The sequence below is a fragment of the Protopterus annectens genome, chromosome 2.part1 (genome assembly GCF_019279795.1).
Source record: "Protopterus annectens isolate FY-2018-M chromosome 2.part1, PAN1.0, whole genome shotgun sequence".
Taxonomy (NCBI): domain Eukaryota; kingdom Metazoa; phylum Chordata; order Ceratodontiformes; family Protopteridae; genus Protopterus; species Protopterus annectens.
Window position 1 is genome coordinate 1973506966 of NC_056729.1, and position 24034 is coordinate 1973530999.

Here is a 24034-nt window from a genome sequence, read left to right on the forward strand (position 1 = left end):
GTACACCCTTTGCAGACTATCCATGTTAGCTTGGCATATAGCTTCACAGCACAATCACACTCTGCAGGCATCCTGCATGCCATCCGAGCAAAATTGTGTGGCAGACAAGCCAAACAGGACAAAGGTAGATCCTAAAAAAATCCAAATTAGATCGGGTGGGGCTTTCAACATTTGATCCATCTGTGAGGAGCTTCTCAAGTAGACCTGTTTGAAGAATTAACTAGCAAGATTCTGTTCCAGGACACTCTGCAAAGGCCTAGAAGAAAGATGGCTTTTCTTTTCCTTAGACAAGAATGTTTCTCTATGCTGTTCCACCCTTTCAACTAATATCCAGGGTACTACTTTGAAGATTCAGAAGGAATCCCCCAAGATCATTGTAGTGACTCCCTTCTGGCCCAGGCAACCGTGATTTCTCCCTTCTTTTAGAAATGGCCAGGGGCAATTACCGTGAGCTTCTTCGCAGACTGATCTGCTCATACAAAAACAGGGGTATTTGATAAACCTCAACATCATTCAACTTCTACTGACTGCCTGTATAATAAGGTCTTAATTCCTTTTAGGCACCTGTTTACTGAGGATGTACAACAGGTGCTTATGGAGGCAAGAATGTCTGTCATTATAAAGTCATATATTAGCAAATGGAAAAGGTTTTCTAGTTGGTGCTGACAACATAACCAGCACCCATTCAGGGCTAGTTCTCTAGTTTTGCAAAAGTTGCTATCTTATGGCCTTTCTTATTCCTTTGTCACAGTTCATTTGATAGCCATTTGAACATGTCTGCCAGTGGATCTTTCTCTTTCATTGCAGTCTTGTGTCAAAATGTTTTTGAAAGGGGTTTTGCTCAAGAGGCCTCAAAATAAACTGGATGCCCCCTCCTTGGGACCTTATTTTTGTAATGGAGAAACTAATACTTGCACCATTTGAACCAGCTAACCTGACTGACTTGAGGTTCTTAACATTGAAAACAGTTTTACATATTGCTCTGGTTTCCGCAATAAGAGTATCTGAGTTGCAGACTTTTATGTTGAATCAACCCTACCTCATTTTCCACAAGGACAGGGTTTGTTTGAGAACCACTCATTCTTTTATGGCTAAAGTAGTTTACTTTAAGCCAAACTATCCATCTCCCTGTCTTCTTTCCTGAGCCTAAAATGAGGGAGAAAGGATACTGCATAACCTGGGTGTCCATAGACAAAACTCTGGTACTATCTTGACAGAACTAAATCTTTCAGATAAACCAAACTGAAGGCATTGGTGATTCAAGGTTGAGCAGATCTCAAAACCGTACAATATTAAAAATTAATTCTCGACCACTATGGCTGTGTTAAAAACTATTTATTCAACCAAAGAGGAGAAGGTAAGCATTTTCAGGGCTTGTGCTGCTTCTTCAGACAAAAAACAAACTGCAATTTAAAAACCATTGAGAAACACAAATAGACAAATGGGATCAGTGAAACAAATCATGTGATCTGAGCACAAGTTTTAAGGACATATTCTTATTCAGCCCTGGGCTCTTTAACGCTTATAGAGTTAAGAGCCACCTTTATTCACTCTGTTCTATTTTATTACTAGTGTCACCTCCTCTTACAGTCATAGAAATTAATTCTAAAACAAGGAATTTAAAACTATGGTTTGAGTCAACTTTCTGTTTCCTGATGTCATTGATGTGTTCCAAAATCCTCTCTTTGAAAGTCTGATTTGTTTTCCCTACATAGAATACACTGCGTGCTGTACATTTTGCAAAATAAAGTAGGTGAGATTTGTTACAGTGAGCATAAAAATCAAACTCAATGTGATACCCAGCTCTGGGGTGTTTAATAACTAGAGTAGACCAGATGAGTTTATATGCAGTACAGGAGCAGCATGCAAACGTTCCTATAAAATCACTTGTGACTGTTTAAATTAGTTAATTTTCTATAGCAAAGCTGATGTTTCAATGAAACGCTATTTCTAAAAGAAAACTTAGGTGTTGTAGCAAGAATCTTTTTTAACTTATCATTCACCACTAATACTGGCAAGTTCTTCTTTATAATGTCACATACAATATTTATATCACTTGCATAAGTAAGCAAAAATCTAAAGTCTATTGAATTCATCATGAATTTCACATGGTATATTAGTGCCGCATTTAGAAAACTATGGTCTCGCAGATGTCGTTCTTAGAGAACGTACCTCCCTGAGTGCATTCTCAATTTTGGTTCTGTATCACTTCGTCAAACTTTTATTTTATCGAATTAAACAAAAACTGAACACAGCAATGTACAAATGAAGATTTTAATGCAAAGCTTTCAGGCAAAACCCTTCATCAGTGCTAAAAACATTTAACTTGTTCGTACATTTTATACATCATTAAGACCAGTCTTTATTTGTACGTTGCTGTATTCATTTTTTTTTTTTGTTTTACGCCGTTTTATGAGTACTGCTTTAGTTCGATTTTGGTTTTTGTTTTATCATTTTATCGAATAATCATCAAACCCTTATAGTTTAAGTTCCTATTCAGCGAATGGCCTAAACATCAAATTTAAATTCATTGAATTGTTTTAGTTGACCACCCTGAAAAGAACGTTGTGTGACTGACATGCCAACAGGCCATGATCTACCCATTTCCTCATTGTAGTGCAATCTTATAGTTGGTATATTTGGGTACAGGGGGTCCCCCTGCAAAAACGTAAAAAAAAGTCTACTGTCACAACAAATTTAATGTTTGCTGTGTTGGTCAACTAAAACAATTCGATGAATTTAAATTTGATGTTTGATTTGATGAGTGTTCAAGTACCTCAGTGAACTTTTTAGATGTGATGGTGACTAAAGATTTGTAAAGTGGACTGAGAACTAAAATGTACAAGAAACCTTGCAAGAAGAATACCATGCTACATAAGTCTAGCATGAACTCAAGGCATGTCCAGACAAATGTACTGAAAGGTCAGCTATTGAGAGCTATGAGGCTGTGTGACAGTGATGAACTACTTGGTAATATATTTGATAATATGACCAGAGAATTTCTGACTGTGGTTATTCTCGTAAACAAATTGAGGGATCTATATCTCTTAGTCGAACTTTCATGTTATCAAATAAATATTCTGCAAACAAAGTAAACATCAAATTTACATTCACTGAATTGTTGTAGTCGACTATTACTCTATTTTTGTTTTACTTGGATCGCTTGTCTGTGTACTTAATAAAGGATTTTTGACTGGAAACAGACTGCTTGCCTTGCTTGGATTACTTTTGAATACTTAGTAATTCTGTGCAATTATATATATATATATATATATATATATATATATATATATTTTTTTTTTTTTTTTTTTTTTTTTTTAATACTTAAGATGAGTTTAAGTTCACTACTTCTTCTACTATTGTCTGATTAATATACAGTGATTAACTAGAGATGTATGGACTGAAAATCTTCCACACACAGAAGTTTCTTACACTTTTTTTTTTTTTAATATTAAATCTTTCAGACCTTTGGATCATTCTTGTGAAGTTAAGAAGGGTCAACCTATGTCAAAACAGTGTATTTCCAAATCGTACTCCAAAGCTATTAAGTTTTGTTATACTAACCTTAACAAAACTATTCCAGACTGGGTCAAAGCCGACCTTACCAGGGCCTTGGCTTCATCTTCGGGTATTTGGAAAGGGTTGGATTCTAGAAGTTTTCTAGAAGCTGCTGTTTGGTTCTCTGTACATAAAAGCACTATAAGCTTGATTCCTTCTTTAGGTCCAACTGAGGCCTTGCTAGGACCTTTCTCCTAGGGCTCCTGTACTCTTCTCCTTCCACCTCCCAAACATAGTATGCTAGAGTGATCTACCCATATAGTTAAGGCTACTGCAGCAGAGATCTAGATGATGAACATAGAACAGTTGTGTAAGTAAACTTTCCACAGCAGTAGATGTTTGAATTATTACAGCTGCAGTAGCTGTTCCCTCTATCCATTTTCTTTTTTGGTGTGTTTTTATACCAGGGTGTGGACATTTTATTGTTTTTAGTATTGTCCTTTTAGGGCTCAGCCCCCCCCCCTCTCTTTTGGTAGGAAAGCTCTGAAGGGCTTGGCTCACAAATATGTCTTTTAGTCAGGTCAGCTTGAGCTGACTGACCGTTTGGGCGTGTGGAGGGTGCCCTGAAGCTTTAGAAGATGTCTGGCCGTTATGTCGTTGGCAGGATATAACCCATAAAGCTGAGGCCACTGCAGCAGTGATCATTCAAACATCTACTAAGTTTACTTGCACAACTGTGCTTTTTTTTCTCATGTACGATTTCTTCTGTTTTATTGTACTGCTGTGTAAAAACTTGTGAGTGTGCATTCACCCATGCGGCACCAAGAATAGGTCAGTTCTGATCAGTGCACTACTATTGGTAAACAAATACATAAATAAGCAAGTTTATTAAGTATAGGTTCATAGGTGTGTACTACGCTAATGGCGCTGGAGCCTTTACAAGCCTAGCCCATAGAAGTGCCCTGGCATCTTGCTGCCTGACGTTAGTTCCTAGTGCCTGTATCAAGTAGAGCCACTGGAGTCATCCCCAGGGTGAACTTTCTAATTCCCATCCACTCATTAAGATTTCTCTTGAAGAGGGCCAGTACGGTGCTCTGCATGACATGTATGGGAAGTCTATTCCAGAGCATGGGCATTCTCTGGGTTATGAACCTGTCCCTTCAGCATATTCTGTTGATTGTGGTAATGAGGTTGAGGTCTCTGGAGCTTGTGGTGTGGAGGGATTGGGATTTCTTTAGATACAGCATTTCTAACAGAGCTGGGTCAGATATGGCTTTGTAAGTCAAGCAGAGATTGCCTCTTACTAGACGATATGACACAGAGAGTAGCTGGAGTTTTTGTCTGTCCATGTAAGACATACGTTTAAGGCCTAGAATCCTCTTCATGAGGTACTTTTGTGGCCTTTTCAGCTGTTGAATGTGTCTAGGGAGGTACATGCCAAGTGGGGCATTATACTCGATTGGCCTAATGAGGGAAGAGGAGAGAGAGATGATGACCTCTTTCTTAATGGATGCAAAACCCTTGGTAATGAGATAATGAGATGTGCCATATAAAAGGGCTTTCTGACCACAGTGGCAATGTGCTGGTCAAAGGAGAGGTTGCAGTCAACCTGTCTCCCCAGATCTCTTATAACACCTTCAGTGTTCAGTGGGCTCCCATCGATGTGGTAATTAGTGGCAGGTGAGTTTTTCCCAACGGGGATGAAAACATATTTTTTCACATTAAGCTTAAGGCCATGGTTTTGACACCAGTCATTGGTCTTAGTGAGGCCTTTTTGTAGGATGTCTACATCACTTGGGGAGTTAATAATAGCTCCCAGCTTGCAGTCATCTGCGAACCTGGTCAGCCACAGTCCCTGCATGTTGGCTTGGCCTTCTGAGAAGTAGATGCCAAACAGGAGAGGACCCAGGACCGATCCGTGTGGGACTCCACGCGTTACTGATCAGCAGTCTGACTTGGAGTTCGCTACTTTCACACTGTGGGTTCTATCTGTAAACGAGTTTGCAACCCACCTAGTGATATAGGGGTTGATGCCTAGTTTGTTGAGTTTATCAATAATTCCTGAGTGGGGAATGGTATCAACGACCTTGGCCAGATCGAGGTAGGCTGTATGAACTGCCTTGCACTCATTCACAGCTCACAGTCAGCCAAGTTGAGCAGACATGATCTGACTTTCACAAAACCAAATTGCATGGACTCTAGAGTTTGGAGATTCCTAGTTCATGTAGAACACATCCATGGATAGTGTCGGGTCCCATGGAAGCTGTATTCTTGGCCTTGGACAATGCAGCTTTAACCTGTGCTGCAGTAATGCTGGGTGCCACGCATTCCTCTGGTATTGTGATTGGTCCTTGGGGGGGTGAGGGGTAAAGTTAGCACTGAATCTGTCGGCCAGTATGTTGGCAGTATCTGTGGGCTCAGTATAGAAGGTACCACTGTGCAGTAACTCAGAGCAAACCCGGGTATTGCTGTGGAGATTCTTGATATAACTATAGAAGGCTGTGTGGTTGTTTTTAGTGTATGCCGCAATTATGCCTTCATAGCTGGCTTTAGAGGTTTTGATGAGGGATCTCAACTTTTTGTTGAGGCTAATAAGGGAGTTTTTCCATTCTTGGGACTTCACCTTTTTCTGCAACAGTTTCTTCCTTCTGTTTAAGAGTTTATTAATGGCAAGGGACCACCAGATTGGCTTCCTTTTTTGGAGGAGAAAGTCTTGGTTCTATTGGATATGGCTAGTTCCATGCATTTATGTATGCGTTCATACAGTGCATTGGTGTATGGTTTGGTAGTCATGCATGTATTTTCCATTGACATGGGTGCATTGAAGTTAGCCACCTGTGCTTTTGGGAGCCCAAAGTTAGCTTTGGAGAAGTTTTTCATGGTGGTTACCTTTGCGGGGGTGTGTGGGTGAAATGGTATTTCCATGGTGATTAGTTTGTGGTCAGATCTAACCAGGGAGGAATTGACTATTGGTGTAGAGCAACGGTTGCCCATGTTAATAATAACCAGGTCAAAGATGTTGCTTCCTCTAGTGGGGGGGGGGGGTAAGAATGAGTTGGACCAGGGCATTGGAATTGATGAATTCCAGGAAGCGCTGGGCCAGTGTATTGGTGCATTAGTTGTTTTCCCAGTTGATGGAGGGGGAGTTGAAGTCACCTAGTATGAGAGTGTTGGGTTGGACCCTAATAGTTTCCAAGGTGCTTAGGAACGTGGAGTGAGAGTCTTGGGAAATGGTTGGGAACCTGTAGCAGACTATGACCTGATTCGCCGTCTTACCCAATGTTAGTTGCACCTGAAGTATCTCGGATGCATTGTGCTGGGCTACTAGTCTGGAGGTGTGCATATCCTTTATAAATATGGAGACACCACCGCCTTTGGAGCTTCGGTCCTTGTTCTGGGGCTGAAAGGTGTGGAATGAGTTATAGCTTGGTTGCGCAGGGGTGGTTTCTGCTGCTTTAAATCAGATCTCTGTTACAGCACAAATGTCGATGTTCTCCATTTTGAGGAATGCTTCAAGCAAGTGCATCTTGAGATTTAGACTTCTAGCATTGAGCAGCATGACCCTCAGATTGCATTTATTTATAGATGTTATGCTGGTAAATTTGGTCTTTGGAACATTGCCTAAAAAGGCACTATAGGGATGTCAGGAGCCTTAGCCAGTATCCAGAAACCCAGGGGTGACAGATGCAGGCCATATCTGGCAAAGCATCGAGGTCCGTCAGTCATGTCATTCCAAGCCCAAGCAGACAGATACTGGATACCCTTAGAATGACACCAGAAACTTAGCCAATTGCTGAAATTAATCATTTTCTGATTGTACAGCAGTATCATTCTGGGTGACGGTAGGATGCTGCTCAGGGCTAGGGTCATACCTGCCTGGGCCACATAATCCGAGAGCTCCTCCATGTCTCTCTTCATGTAGTCCAGGGAGGTGTGTCTCAGGACATTCACACCCACATGGACAGTAACAGAGTCATGCTTGTACTTGTTCTGGAGTGATCTGAGTGCGTATGTTATGTGTCGGATTCTGGCACCTGATAGACAGCTGACTGTTACCTTCTCCTTATTCAACCTAGTGAGTGGGACATCAGTATGATTCACTATCAAGTCACCTATGATTAGCTTATTGGGCAAGCTGTTTTGCCTTGGGGCTTTAATTTGAGGTGCCCACTGTGTAGGTGAGCTATGTGTCTTGTGGTTTGTGCAGTGTTTTGGTGGTCTCTGCTTTTTGGGTAGGTTTATATTGAGAGCCTCCGCGAAGGTGGGTGTGTGGTTTGTGTTTTTATGTGAGATCTGTGATGGTGGGTGTTCTTGAGGGTTATGTGTTGCATGTAGTATGGTGAGGTGTTGACCTTCTCCTCTTGACCAGCTATTCCGGAATTGGCTTGTGAGTGCATGGTTTCCAGTTTGGATATATAAGTGCATCTCTCACAAGTCTGAGTGTTGGGAGGTAAGAGGAGAGGGTTGTCTGTGTACATGAGGCAGTTGCTACAGTGCCTCAGAATGCCCAAGTTCACCAGGTTAATAGGAAAAAGCACATGGAATTGACCTTTAGACATGACAGGAGGGATGGTGATTATTACCAAGTACTAGAGCTGTATCCTTATATATTACTTTTACAGGAAAATGTCACTCAAGGTGTCTGAGTCTGTACAGAGCACTGCCAAGCACTTGAGGGGAAAGTAATATTTAGACTCTGAAAATTTAAGGATGAAGTATTTAGGCAGATATTCTGAAGTTAGGAAGAAATCAAGCAGTACTTACTGAAAAATAAAGAATTAGCTTGTCAAGAATGATGAAAAGAGGGGAGCCGTATAAATGGTTACTGCCTGGCTACTACTAATGTGGTCTCAGCACAGCTTCACTCTGTTGGGATACAATACTCCTTTGCTTCTTCTCTCACCAGAAGCAAAATGTTAGCACCAATCCCAGGAAGAGAAGCAGGCCACGGCCTGTTTGCTGATTCACAGTTTTGTCCCAGATGATGCAAGGGTCTGCAGTCTTTTGTAGCCTTTTTCTGGTAGATGCCTCAAATAGCAACCAGGCCAATGAGGTACATTAAGCACAGAAACTCAGTCTGCAACCAAATAGAGTCAGGAATCAGTGCACTCTGCTCCTACTCTCACTTGAATTAGAATATAAACACAGATTCCAAGCTGTCACTTATAAAGCAGTTTTTAAGCTTTCTGGTGATTAGCAGTCTCCAGGAAATAATGTAACTACACTCCTTCTCTCATCAGGAGAAAACAGAACACTAATCCCAAGATGACTACTGAAAGGTAGAAAGTGGGCTCTCCAATAACTGGTGCAGTAGATGCTTAAAGGTAAGATGAAAAAAAAAATGGTTTATCCTAAACACTGCAATGTGTTCTAGAGGAGTTAGATGTAACAGTAGGTAACTTAAGATGTTAAGTTGTCAATCTCGCCTTCATTCTTGCTTGATGGGTTCGGAGCCGATCCTCGGCTCCGACTCGGCACTAGCTAAGCTCGAGAGTCACTTTTACCAGCTCGAGGCAGCCCCATATCCCATGATGTAAGGCGGTAAGTACCCAGATCTCGTTTGCCGCTTCGCTGATGAGGTCCTCCTTTTACCAGCTCCTGGTAAGTGATTTGCTACTTTGCTATTTTAGCCCCTTTTAACAAAAAACCCTTTAATTATTAGTTTTAATTTAGTTTTAAACATTTTCTGACAGAAAATACCCTGTCTCTTCTTATTTTTTTAGTCAAACTTTACCCATCCCATCCCCCCCCTGTTAGGGTGTGTGTGTGTGTTTCTAGTTATACCTTTTTGGTATATTTAATTTTAAATTCTTTGACTGGTGTGTGTGTGTGTGTGTTGTGTTACACCATGTCAAAAGAAAGGGTCTCAGGCTTTAAGAAGTGTGACTCGTGCTGTCAGAAGATGTCTCTGACAGATGTTCACACTTCTTGCCTGTATTGCCTGGGGCCTCTTCACCTGCAGGACTCCTGTGCTATATGTCATTCTTTCAGCCAGAGAGTCCTGCAGGAAAGAAGAAATAAATTAATACTCAGGGGCCTTCTTAAGCCGGAGGGCTCTCCGGCTAAGTCGGCTCCATCCAAGACTGCCAAGTCTTCCAAGGCCCAGGCTTCTGTGTCAAAGCCTGCGGCCTCGGCTCCGACTCATTCTGAGTCGAGATCGGCTCTGGCTGGAGCCGATTCTGGCTTAACTAAGCCTTCGGCACCGATGGCTATCGGTGCCGTTTCTGCATCGACCACTTCGGTGTCGGCTCCGATGGGTTCCGACCACCATGTGGCACAGGCATCGGTGTCGGCTCCGATCGGCTCCGACACCGTTACTTTTGTGGCTGTATCGGCTCCGGCTGGAGCCGATGCATCGAGGCTACCTGTCGGCTCCGATAAGTTGTCGGCTCCGACAGGTTCAATAGTTTCATCGGTTCCGATGGCTCCTTCGAGGAAGAGGTCGAGGTCTCCTTCCTTGGAGCCGATACTTTCGGCTCCGGCTTCACCTCTCCTCTCGGAACGGAGCCATCGGAGCCGATCTTCAAGGTCATCCAGGCTTTCTGACCATGACTTAGAGAGTGGTCAGTAGATTACTTAAGTCACAGGCACTGGCCCAAATGTTACATAGTCCGTCTCAACAGGCGACTATTGGTCCACACCCCGTTGCAGTTCCTCCTTCAACTCTACCCCAGAGCTTGGAGTTGGAGTCTTCGGGAATGGTTACTGCTACGGCTGGAGGACAGATACACCCTTCTGTTCCTTCAGCCTCTACTCTTATCTCCTCTTGAGACCTTCCTTAGAGGGATTGGCCGGGCTTCCATGGTCTCCTCCGAGGGGGTGAGTGGCATCGGACCCTTGTCCGAGCCCGCTCTTCCCCTTGGAGCCTTGGTGAGCTCGGCTCCGACATCTGCCTCGGAGACTTCCCTTTCGGTGGTCCCTGGAGTTCCTAGCTCTTGAACGGGTTCTCTCGGACCTGCCTGGGAGGGAGCATTGAGGTGATGAAGAGTGTGCTGGCCACTGGTATCAGTCAGCAGTCTGTTCCCTTAGCTCCTCCCTCTATAGTGCCTGTTGACATCTCTGCCACTTCTCTTGCTACAGGACCCAGAGATGCTCCGCCTCAGGTTTCCCCATTGGGAATTTCCCCTCTTCCGAGGATTCTCCTGATGTTTGGAGATCCTCCTAGGAAGAGGACTTGTAAGAGGAAACATGTAGACTCCCGAGTCTATCACTTCAGATACTGACTTTGATGAGTCAGAGGGATCCCCAAGATCCCCTCTGAGGATGTCTCCTTCTCAGACATCCTAGAACTCCTTAAACAGAGGGAAACTGGCCCACCAACAATCCCTCTGAGGATGAGTCAGTATACCTAGAGGCGTTTGGATCTCGGCCCTCCACCTCCTGGGTGTCTCCGCCTTCGACCCGCTTATGCAGGTTATTGCCCGAAGGCGTGGGCAGCTCCTGACTCTGTAGAGCCAGTCCCTAGGAGGCCTTCAAAATTTATCACTGCCCGTGTGATAAGCAATTCCTCACTAAGGGTGTCCCCGCTGATGCCATGGTGGTGGCTGCTGCCACCAAAAGGAACTTGCAGATCCTTCCGTGCCGTCCATCCTCCTAATAAGGACTCTAGGACCATGGATAGGTATGCGGTGGCGGATGTTTTCCTCAGCGACCTTTGCTATGCGTTCGCTGAATTACCTATGTCACTTCACCAGACTCCAAAGGGATATCCTTAAGGAGCTAGGTGATGTTGTTCAGGATCCTACGGCTGCAGGAGCTCAGGAAAAATTGCTTCGCAGCTAGGAACCCTTAATTCCATTGCAAACTCCTCCATGCGGCTAATATCATATGCTGCTGATGGAGCAGTAGGGCCGCAGGTACAGGTGTGGCTCTTAGACGCCAAGCCTGGATGCGGCTATGTGACTTTGCAGATCCCTTTAAGGCGTCCTTCACAAATTCTCCCTTTGATGGGTCAGCTTTGTTTGGCCCTCAAGTGAAGGAAACTTTGACCAGGTGTGAGCAGGACGGCAAGACTCTTTCTGCCGTGGAGTCCGTTTTCCATCCCTTCTAGACCTTACCCCAAAGGACAGAAAGGTGGCAAAATGTGGTTCCAAATCCCAAGGAGTCACGCCCGATTCACGTGGTCAGTTTACCCCTAGAGGCAGAGGGGTAACAACAACAGACGCTCTAGAGGCAGAGGGGGTCCAAAAAAACAGGGAAACAGAGAGCCTCTCTCTGACAAGCCCTTTCAGCATCCCTGAGATGTTGCCCGACTGTCCCTCCTTGGAGGCAGTCGGGGGAAGATTATCACTGTACCCAGAAGCCTGGCATTCTCTCAATCAAGACAGATGGGTACAGTCGATCATATCCAAGGGTTACATAATTCCTTTCGAGGAAAGTCCTTTCCCCTCAAATTCCCTTCCAGATGTACCACCCGGTCTAAGGGAAATTGCAGAGTTAGAAGTCTCAAAACTACTGCAAAAGAGCCATTCAGCCAGTTACAACAGACCATTCAGAGCCCGGAATCTACTCAAGGTTCGTTTTGGTCCCCAAAAGACGGAGACTGGAGACCAATATTGGATCTCAGCAGACTCAACAAGTCTGTGAGGAAGACAAGATTCCGAATGGTCACTCTTCAGTCAATTCTGCCCTTCTTACAGAAGGACAACTGGATGTGCTCAATAGATCTTCAGGATGCGTACTATCACATCAAAATTCACAGACGCTCCAGGAGATTTCTCCGCTTTCGGCTGGGGTCCAGTCATTTCCAGTTCAGAGCCCTGCCCTTTGGTCTCACTACAGCCCCCAGAGTGTTCACCAAATGTATGGCAGTGGTCACGGCTCACCTGAGACGTCAAGGATTCCAGGTGTTTCCGTATCTCGACGACTGGCTCCTTGCAGCCACCACCAGGCATCAGCTTATTCAAGCCAGGGATTACACAATAAAGCTTTGTACTCTTTTGGGCATCTCGATAAACTTTGAAAAATCATCCTTATCGCCCTGCCAGTCTATTACTTTCATAGGCGCAAACTTAAACACTGTTCGGATGTCAGCTACCCTTACAGATCAAAGAGTTTCAGACATTCAAAGTCATGTCAGGATCATTCTAGCCAACAAGAAAGTACAGGCCAGAATGGTTCTAAAGGTATTAGGCCTCATGGCTGCGGCCATTACTCTTCTTCCCCTGGCTCGCTTCTACATGCGCCTTCTTCAGTGGATTCTGTTCACACAGTGGTCCTACCAACAACTTCCAATGCGTCACCAGATTCTGGTGACACAGACTTGCAAAGATCATCTTGCTTGGTGGATCACATCTCCTCAGATTCACCAAGGCAGACACTTTGTACCCCCATCCCCGATAGCCACTGTCACCACGGATGCCTCCCTGATCGGGTGGGGGGGGTCATTATCAGGGCAGGATGGTTCATGGGACGTGGCAGCCGTTCGAGTACCACCTGCACATAAATTTCCTGGAGATGAGAGCGGTGCTTTTAACGTTGCAAGCCCTCAACGACTTTCTTCCCGTAGGGACAATTGCAGTCCACACAGACAACATGTCTGTAGTTTGGTATATCAACAAACAGGGCGGAACCAAATCCTACCCCTTGTGTCGAGAAGCTCAGACTATGGCAATGGGCGATCTCCTCTCATCGGTTTCTGGTAGCAACGCATATCCCTGGGAAAACCAACATTGTAGCGGACAGATTGAGCAGAGCTATTCTCATGCCTCACGAGTGGTCTCTCAAGCAATCTATAGCGGAAGAGATTTTTCTGGAATGGGGTCGTCCATGTTGCGATCTTTTGCTACTCCCCAAAACAGCAAATGCCCAGACTTCTTCTCTCTCTTCCTCTTCCAGGCCATCCCCCAGAGACGCTCTGACCCAGGATTGGCCCCAGGGACTTCTTTATGCCTTTCCTCCATTTCCTCTGATCCCTCAAGTTATCCAGAAAGCTACCGTTTTGAGAGCCAAATTGATTCTCATTGCCCCTTACTGGCCTCGACAAGTTTGGTTCCCGTTCCTCCATCGTCACCTTTTGGTGCAGCCGTGGCATCTGGACCCAGTGCCAGATCTTCTGACTCACCAATCCGGTCAGCTGCACCGGTCTATCCCCTCTCTCAACCTCACAGCATGGTTGCTCCACTTCCTTCCTTAGCCAGGCTTCCTTTGATCTCTAACCCAGTTAGAGACATCATAGTAGCTTCTTTAAAATCCTCTACCAGGAGGATTTATGCAAGCAAATGGAAACGTTTCTCTTATTGGGCTAAGGCCAAGAGTATTGATCCTTTCACTGCCCCTGTTCAGGCAGTCCTGGATCCTTTCACTGCCCCTGTTCAGGCAGTCCTGGACTTCTTAACAGAGATTTTTCATGCAGGCTCCTCTTCTTCCACAGTCAGAGTTCAATTGGCTGCTATCTCGAACTTTCATGTCGGGATCGCAGATCACAATATTATGTCCCATAGGCTCTGCAGGGCCTTTTTGAAAGGAATTTTCCTACTAAAGCCTCCAATCAGGAATCCACCTCCTCAGTGGGATCTAAATTTAGTGCTGACATCCTTGATTCTTCCCCCTTTCGAGCCAGCTGTTTCTTGTTCCCTGAAATTTCTTTCTTGGAAAACTTTATTCCTAGTGGCTATTACATCGGCCAGGAGGGTGTCTGATCTCGATGCTCTATCGGTTCGACCCCCCTATTTGGTTTTTCACAAAGACAGAGTATCATTGAGAACTAATCCGACCTTTCTGCCTAAGGTCGCCTCAAAAACCAATTTGAATCAATCCATTGATCTCCCTGTATTTTTCCCAAACTATTCAGACAGAGCCGAACAAAAATTACATTATCTTGATGTCCACCGTCAACTCAGATATTATTTGGACAGAACAAAAAAATTTAGGAAATCTGATCAACTTTTTGTTTCCTATGCGGATAATAAGAAAGGCCTTCCTGTTTCTAAAGTGACCTTGTCTAGATGGCTTTCTTCGGTCATATCTGAAATTTATCTGCTCAGGGGGAAACAGCTGTGCTCAAAACCTAAAGCACATTCAACTAGGAGCTTAGCTACTTCAACAGCCTTTCAAGCTAGACTTCCTTTAGACACTAGTTGTGCAGCGGCCACTTGGGCCACTCCTCATACTTTTGTTTCCCACTACAAATTGGACTTGGCCTCCAGGGACAGAGCCAGTTTTGGCTCTACAGTCCTCAAGAGTCTGTACCATTGAGCCACCCAGGATAGAGGTGCTAGGGACGCGGTCCCATCAAGCAAGAATGAAGGCGAGATTGACAACTTAACATTAAGAAGTTATGTACCTACCATAACGTTCCATGTTAGTTGTCTTCTCTCTTCTTTCTCGACCCTCCCTCCTTCCCCCAGGCCTGGACAGACCTTTCTAAGAAATTATTATGCTGAAGACCATTTCAGACCTGGTCCTTCTTCCATCCTGTAAGTTTTCTTTCTTCCTTTTGGAAGTGTTTTTATGCTTGGTGTTATTGCCCTTTGTCATCAAACGAGATCTGGGTACTTACCGCCTTGCGTCATGGGATATGGGGCTGCCTCGAGCTGGTAAAAGTGACTCTCGAGCTTAGCTAGTGCCGAGTCGGAGCCGAGGATCGGCTCCGAACCCATCAAGCAAGAAAGAAGGCGAGAGAAGACAACTAACATGGAACGTTATGGTAGGTACATAACTTCTTATTTTATCTGTCTAAAAAGTTAAGTTTTAGTGGAGAGTCACTATTTTTAAAACAGCAAGATAGACTGAAAGGGGGTGGTCACTTTTGTATTCTGGTAATATGGAATACAGTAGGATGGTCAGTAAATTTAAATAGATCCTCATCCATGTGAAACATGATAATTTTGTGGTTACTCACACCAGCCAGTGAAAGCAGAGAGGAAATGAGATATATGGTCAAATTAACATAAGGGGCAGGCAAATAAAAAGACAGTGGTGTTTAAGAACACAACAGTAACCATGTGAGAGAGTGGGAAAATTTTCTGTCTGACTCGCAGGAGACAGAGCTTTGGTATCTTTTCAAGTTTTAATACGCATTTAAAAACAGAATGCAAGTAAAACAGTGAAAGAAAACAAATCACAGTATACAAAATAGAAAAAGGCAATAAAGTAATACAAAATACAACAAATAAAAAGCAACTAATGTTTCCCTCACAGCAAACTGTAGCCGAGTGTGGGTATGCCTTTCCAATAAAGTATTGATGTTCACATGTAATAATACAATTATGGGTTGTAGTCCTAGTTACAGTGACTACTTTATTCATGGGAAGACTAATAGTGTAACTTTTATTCCAGACGACTTTCAATCTTTTCTTTTTTCTTTAGAGTTTCTTAAAGATATCGTCAGTAAAGGCATTAACTTCAGAGTACAATCAATGGCAGAAAAGAGAACAAAAAAGTAAGTAGTGTGTAGTTATACTGATTGCATTTGGGCAAAAGGTCCGTTTTAGTTATTGTTTTACTAGTTATTCAATGACTGTGCTAATGTAAGCTGTCATCAGGTACTGTTACGTTCTGTTTTTGAGAAGTATACATCAGAACATTACAGACTTTCTGTGGGTTGGCATACTGGTTAAGATGTTTACCTCACAGACACAAGGTACAGGGTTTGATTCTCACCTTTGAAAGGAAATTGGTTAGGCTTAAAATGACCTGCAAGAGCAGCTAGCCTAACATTTACCTGTGAACCTAATAGCACTTTGAATAAAAACTATCCATTATGATGTCTAGTTGTATACGTTTACTAATGTGTGTCATATATTCTTCAGTTCTCTTTCCCTTGCTGAGATATCATTAGGTTCATAGTTAAAGATTCATAGGTGTATTCTAGGCTAACAACCACCAGAGCCTTTATAAGCTTAGCCATGCAATTCAACCCAAATGTGTCCATATGTATTATGGGGTTTATTAGGAGGAGGTAACTTAGTTAGGAAGTTTGTAGAAGTTTTGTTGGTTTTGGATGTACTCTGCTTCACATGGATGAGAAGCTTCTTCCAGAGCATGGGGATCTCCGAGACACATATCTGCCTTGAGAACATGCCTTATTTATGTCACAAGCAAATGTAAATCCTTGGATCTTGTGATTTCTGTTGCTGTTCGCTTTCCGGATATGCAAAAGGTTTGTCAGAGCTGGATCTGAGGATGCCTTGTATGCCAGGCATAGATTGCCTCTCAGTAACTTGTAGGAGACAGAGTATAGAAATAGAGCTTTAAGGTGATCCATATACCATTCATTCTCCTGGTAAAGAACCTTTGTGGACATTCTAGCTGCTGCATATGTTTGGCCAAGTACATACCGAAAGGGGCATTCTTCCCAATGATGGATCTGATAAAAGCCAAGTAAAGTAGTACCATGACTTTCTAGAACCTGGATTCCATGCTGTTATTTATAATTTAGGCAACATGGAATGATTTTCTTGCTACTTTGACCACATGTTGGTCAAACGCCATATTACTGTCTATATATGTTTTCAGATCCTTGACTATTGGGTCAGCTCTCAAGGTTGTCTTATTGATGGAGTAATTAGCCTGGGTGGCAGTTTTCCCAAAAGGCTCTATAATGCATTTCTTGGTATTTGTCTGTGTTAGACCCTCTTGCAGGATGGCACTGTCATGGGAGGAGGAGCTATGGTAGCTCCCAATTTGTAGTCATCTGTGAACTTAGAGAGCCAAAGACTCTTAACATTAGCTTTTATCTCTGAGAAGTAGATGCTAAATAAGAACAGTCCCAGCATGGAGCCCTGAGATTCCCTGCTGGTGACCGGTCTCTTAGAGGAAGTGTCATTACCAGTCCTAACTTTCTGGGTTCTGTCTGTGAGCCAGCTGGCAATCCAGCAAGTTAGTAGGAGTTTATACCCAGTTTGGTGAGTTTATCAACTATACCTGAGTGGGGTATTGTATCAAACACCTTAGCCAGGTCTAGATAGGTGGTATGCCTTGGTGACTCTCTCAACGAAGTCCACCAGGTTTAGTAGGCATGATCTACCCTTGACACAGCCAAACGTGGTTGGTTCCAGTGTCTGAAGGTTGCTTATGTCTGTGTGAGTCATTTCTATGATAATTCATTCCATGGCTTTGCATATTAGATTAGTCAGACTAATAGGTCTGTAGATGTTCTTCATTCCACATTGCTGCAGTCCTAACCATTGGGTAGTCCGCTGTCCAGTCGGCCCGAATACCAAAGTATATGGCTGACGTCGGTCAAGGCGCATTAGACTGACGTCAGGACGTCAGGGTACTAATGCGCATGACCGACGTCATATCCTCAGTCTTTTTTGCCGCATGGTCCGATGCAGAAGCAGTTTTGCGAGTGCAGGTTGGCGTTCTGAAATTTTCTGAAGTCGGAGTTTCAGACCGAATCAAAGTTGGCTAAGTGCCCCGTTGGGGAATATTTTGGTTTTTTCTTGCCTCAGTATTTAACCGGATGTCAGAAAAAGTTAATAACTGTATTTCTTGTGGGAAACAGATACCTCATAGGGATTACCATACCTTGTGTATACCTTGTTTAGGGCCTGAGCACGACGTTGTTGGATGCCGCTCTTGTGCTAGATTTAATAAACGCACTATTAAGAGAAGGTTAGACTGTGCCAGGTTAGTTTTTGGGAAGCGTTGTAATTATAAAATGCCGTTGGATGCTCCGACGCCCGCTTAGATCAAAAAGCGCAAGGACAAAGCAGCAAAGCCTAGAGTGGAAGAACCGCAGTCCCGGACGTCGGTTCTTTAGAAGGCTCAGTGGAGCCGGAGGTTTTGCCAGGAGTTTCTTTGGAGTCTCAGGGAGAGACTTTACTGTTACAGGATGTGTCCTCTCAGGAGGTAGGCCAGGCTGAGCGGGCTTCTCAGGTGGCTGTTCTTCCCTCTCTTCCTAAGGTGGTTAGAGCCTCCCCTTCTGTTTCCAAGGCTTCTTTGAGAGGCAGGCCAGGTTTAACTTCAGTGGGGGTTTCTCCTAGCTCTTCAGGATCCTTGCCTAAGAAACATATGCTTAAAATGGCAGAGGATTTGATTACTATGATTAGAGGTTCTATGCCCCCTCCTGATAAGAGGCCTAGGGTGGAGCCTGAGTTTGAGAGTTTTGAGCAGTGTTCGAGGCTTCTGAGTCTTCGGCTGAAGACTTGCAGGAGTTTCCTCCTTATTCTGATTCTGATGTGGATGATTCTACTCCTTCAGCTTCTCCTCCTGAGGATTTTTCATTTTCAGAGACTCTGCATTCCATGAGGGAGCATTTTAAATGGGAAGGTCAAGATTTCTCTGATTCCAGGAAGAGGCTTAGGGAATTCTTGTTTTACCCCAGCATAGGCCTTTAGCTATACCTCCTGTTCTGAATGTGGTGGAAGATGTTTTGCAGAGGCTTCCCTGAACCCTGATTCTTTGCCTCCTGCCCCAGTTAAACCGGATAGGTACTATAGGGTGCCTGAAGCTCATAAGTATCTTTTTAAGAGTCCTAGGGCAGACCCGGAAACTGTCTCTCAGGGGCCTAAAGGTGTTAAGGCTTCTGTTGTTAAAAATCCTGTTCCTCCTGGTAAAGAGGCAAGGGCTTTGGATAGATGGGGAAAGAAAGTGTATACTTCTTCCACTTTAGCCATGAGGGCGTTGAATTGCCAGTTTCACATGTTAAAATATCAAAATTATCTCCTTTCACAATTGAAGTCTAAGGTGGATGCTCTGGCGGAAGGTATTGAGTGTAAAGAGTTGCAGGATTTAGTTCATGTATCTGAACAGGTGGGTAAGCATTCCTTGCAATGTGGTTTTGATGCGGTGCAGGCCTCCTCGAGGGTGGCTGCCACTGGTTCTGTTCTCCGTAGGCACGCCTGGTTGAGGGATCAGAATTTAGCTGAGCATGTTAAGACAAGGATTTTGGATGCTCCATTACAGTCTGATGTGTTGTTTGGTTCGCCTGTGGAAGCAGTTTTAAAGAAAATGGAGGACAAGGCTAAGTCTATGCAGACTGTTAAGGATTTTTTGCAGGTGCAGCCTCCAAGTTTAGTAGAAATTGGCCTACTAAGGGATGGACTTATCCTGCTTATGATTCCCAGTCTAGGGGTAGGTCTAGGCGTGGTAGGGGCAGAGCTCAAGGTTCTTTTAGGCCTAGAACAGGGAGTTCACCTGCTCAGACTTCTGGTGAGGGCAGGGGTCAGTCCTTTCGTAAACAGACCCAATGACCTGCCTTTTCAGCTGCCAGTACATTCTCGTCTGGCAGCACCTTTGGGAGGAAGGCTGGCTCTTTTCAAAGAAAATTGGGATTTAATTACCCAAGACAGATGGGTTTTGGATATCATTCACCACGGTTACAGGTTTTATTTCCATACCTTGCCTCCTTTCAAAGGCATGCCGGACATTCCTCCTCTACAAAGAAAAGAGGCTCACAAGCAAATTTCTCTGTTACTCCAAATAGGGGCCATTCAGCCAGTCCCTGTGCAAGAAAGGGGCCTAGGATTTTATTCTCGCCTGTTTCTAGTACCAAAGAAGGGGAACACATGGAGACCAATTTTGGATTTATCTATCCTCAACACTTATCTGGACATTCCCAAGTTCAAAATGTTGACGTTACAACAGCTTTTACCTCTGCTGGGCAAAGATCACTGGATGGTAACTTTAGATCTCAAGGAGGCTTACCTTCATGTGCCTATCAGACTAAGTTGCAGGAAGTATCTGCGTTTTCGAGCTGGAAATTCCCATTATCAGTTCTCTGCATTGCCCTTTGGCTTATCTACTGCCCAGAGTATTCACAAAGGTTCTGGCTCCAGTGATAGCTTACTTCAGGCTAAAAGGAATTCAAATCTATCCTTACTTGGGCGACTGCCTGATTCTGGCTCAAGAAAAGGAAGACCTTTTACAGCATTTGGAATATGTGATAGCAGTGCTAAGATGCCTAGGGTATTCTGTGAACGAAATAAAGTCCAGTCTAGTACCCTCTCAAGACATGTGCTTTCTGGGTGTGAGACTGAATACAGCAGCCCAGATGGCCTTTTTAACCCCGGACAAACAAAGAATCTTTCCATTTACTTCCATCAACTATCTCTTCAGTCCGGGCTGACTGCAAGGACAGTCCTTCAAGCCTTAGGGTTCATGGCATCTTGTATTCTGGTGCTTCCCAATGCCAAACTGCATATGAGGAAGCTGCAGTGGTATCTCAAAATGTATGGACACAGCACTGCCAGCATTTGGACACTGTCATTCAACTAATACCTTGCATTCAAAAGGAATTTTTGTGGTGGGCTCAGGAATGTCACCTAAACAAGGGACTCTCTGTGACCCGGCCAGAGGCGAGTCAGATTCTAACGACAGATGCCTCAGACATTGCTTGGGGAGCTCATCTAAATGGAAAGTGGATACAAGACAAGTGGCCTGCCAGACTACAGCATCTACATATCAACATGAAGGAGATGTTAGCAGTCCAGTTTGCATTAATGGCTTTCAAGGAGTTACTTCTTCCAGGGCAGGTGTTGATTCTAACAGACAACACAACTGTCATGTGGTACATCAACAAACAAGGGGAACACATTCTTACCCGTTGTGCAGGCAAGCAATGATTTTATGGGAGACTAGCTCAGCTTGCAACTAACTCTTCAGGCAAGGTTTCTGCCGGGAGCACAGAACTCCTTAGCAGATGTGTTAAGCAGACAAATCATGGATCCCCACAATGGAAACTGGATCTTCATGTATTTGAATTTGACAGTGTCATGGGGAACTCCAGACATAGATCTGTTCGCTTCTCCACTAAACCACCAGCTGCCAAAGTTTTGCACAAAGAGGTTTCATCACACAGCTTGGAAAGTGGATGCTCTTTCTTTCAGTTGGAAAAATCTTCATGTGTATGCCTTTCCACCTCTGCCTCTTCTCCCAAAGGTGCTCCTAAAGGTCAGACAAGACAAGCCAAGGATGATTTTAATAGCTCCAGATTGGCCTCGGCAACACTGGTACCCATTACTGAGGAGTCTGGTAAGGAAGCCTCCATGGCCTTTACCTTTGATTCCACACCTGTTGTCTCAGAGGGACGGTCACCTGCTCAATGTCAAGCTTCACTCTCTTCATCTAACAGCCTGGCATATTCTGATTTGAAACACAGCAGGTCTCAGCTTCCTCAACAAGTTTTAAATGTGATTATGGAAGCCAGAAGACCTAGTACAAGGAAAGTGTACATGAAAAATGGAAGAGATTTTTATTTTGGAGTGCAGCAAAGAATTTGGAGATTTCTGAGCCTAATTTGAGTGTGGCTCTTCAATATCTTACTGAGTTATTGGACAAAGGTTTGTCCTTCTCTTCCATTAAGATTCATGCTGCAGCAATTTCAGCTCACTATGATTGTGACCCACCATTGTTTTCGCATCCTTTGTTCAAGCAATTTCTTAGAGGGGCAAAGAATATAAGACCCCCACGTAGAGCTCCTACTCCTGCTTGGGATCTCAATTTTGTGTTGGAGAAACTTACTCTACAACCTTTTGAGCCTGCGGCTACTGCTGAATTGAAATACTTGTCATGGAAGACTGCTTTTTTGTTGGCCATTACTTCTGCAAGAAGGGTTTCTGAATTGCAGGCCCTTATGGCAGTAGAGCCTTTTGATTTTCCATAAGGATAGGGTATCATTACGTACTAATCCTTTTTTTATGCCTAAGGTGGTTTCTAGTGTGGCTTTAAACCAAACTATTCATTTGCCTACTTTCTATGCAGATCCCCAAAATAAGGGGGAAAAGATTTTGCACACTTTAGATGTACACAGGCAGTTGCGTTATTATTTAAGCAGGACTAAGGATTTTAGGCAGTCTCAGCAGTTGTTTGTTTCTTTTGCTTTGAGTTCTCAGGGCAAGCCTGTGTCGAAACAAACTATTTCTAAGTGGATTGGGTTTTGCATTGCATTTTGTTATTCCCATCATGGCAAGGAGATTCCAGCTGGGATTAGGCCTCATTCCACTAGGGCTACTGCCACTTCAACAGCATTTCTAAGGGGGGTGGCAACTAAGGATATTTTGGAGGCAGCTACTTGGAGTTCAGTGCATACTTTCTCTAAGCATTACCACCTTCCTCTCTACTCTAAATCCAGGGCTGGTTTTGCCACAGCTATTTTGCAAGGCATGTTGACAGCTCCTGCTTCCTTATGATTTGCCAGCCTCCCTTACCTCTGCTTTGGGATTCTACCCAATGGTTAGGACTGCAGCAATGTGGAATGAAGAACATAGTACAGTTTTGTACCTACCATAAATGTAGATGTTCGAGGATCCACATTGCTGCAGTCCAATTTACCCTCCCTCCTTCCCTCTGTGTTTAGGGTGGTTGTGTGGGTGAGGTTATACTCTTGTAATTTTGTATATATTGTACATATTTTTGGGTGCAGGAGTGTTTGGTGTTTTTGGTTTTGGCCTTATCTTTTTAGGGTCTTCTGACATCTGGGGCAAGAAAAGACTGAGGATATGACGTCGGTCATGCGCATTAGTACCCTGACGTCCTGACGTCAGTCTAATGCGCCTTGACCGACGTCAGCCATATACTTTGGTATTCGGGCCGACTGGACAGCGGACTACCCACTGGTTAGGACTGCAGCAATGTGGATCCTCGAACATCTACATTTATGGTAGGTACAAAACTGTACTTTTCTGTGGTCAGTTGATGATCCACCCTTCTGAAGTGGGATAACATTTGCAGTCCCCCATTCTCATGGTACAAAGCCTGTTTTGAGTCCGTAGTTGAAGAGTGACCAAGTGGTCTTGATTGGCCATGTTTCCGGATATTTAGGAGATATCCCAGGATATTGTCAGGACCCACTGAGGCTGTGCATTTGGCCTTAGCGAGTGCTGCTAGGACCTGCTCCCTGTTAATAGCTGAGTTGGGGGGGTAAAGGACCAACTTGAGGAAATACTGTATAAGTAGGTTTTTCATTTATTTTTCTTGCACTTGTTATTACTTTTAACGGGTGTCGTCCCTGTATGTTTTTGAAATAAGAGTTGTCATAATGGTTAAGGTGTTTATCTCACAGACAAGAGGGATAGGGTTTGAACCTCACTAAGGGAAATTGGTTAGGTTTAAAACAGTCTACATTGGCTGCTAGCCTATTATCTACCTTTAAATCCCAAGTGTTGCAGAAATAAGATTTGTAAAGAGAATGCACACGCAGCTTGTCACATTTAAGTCTGTATAAAGCAATGTTATGAAATGTAGCATAGTTAAATGAAGCTACAAGGCGGTATTGCAAGTAAGTTGTAGAAATCACTATGTAAAACAATGAAGGTTGCACTGAAGGAATAAGATAACAGTTGATTGTTAATGTTCACATGTAATTTTATTACCAAATAGCTGGATTATCAAAGACAGTGGAAGAACTATCTCATATTAACTGAAAACAAACTCCTACTTAACCCAAAGGACCATATCTGTGAGAAGAGGAACTCTTAACCACATCTACACCTTTGTGTAAACACAAAACTGTCTTATGCTGATGCAGTTAAAATCTCTGCCCATGCACCTTAGAGCTTTTAAATCTAGGTGTCAGTTTAGACCCATAAGTCTACCTTCTACATGCTACCCAGCATCAACAGGTGTAAACCACCATACAGCTCATTTTGAC

The 24034-nt window shown here is 43.8% G+C and overlaps 1 protein-coding gene across 1 annotated transcript in view; it reads left to right on the plus strand.

The window, feature by feature from the left end:
• Positions 1-24034, plus strand: part of CENPK (centromere protein K) — an 893441-nt gene that overhangs the window by 275792 nt on the left and 593615 nt on the right. Inside the window, exon 4 of the mRNA XM_044063363.1 lies at positions 15808-15880. Within this exon, the coding sequence (XP_043919298.1) occupies positions 15808-15880 (73 nt within the window). The remainder of the gene's footprint in view (positions 1-15807; positions 15881-24034) is intronic.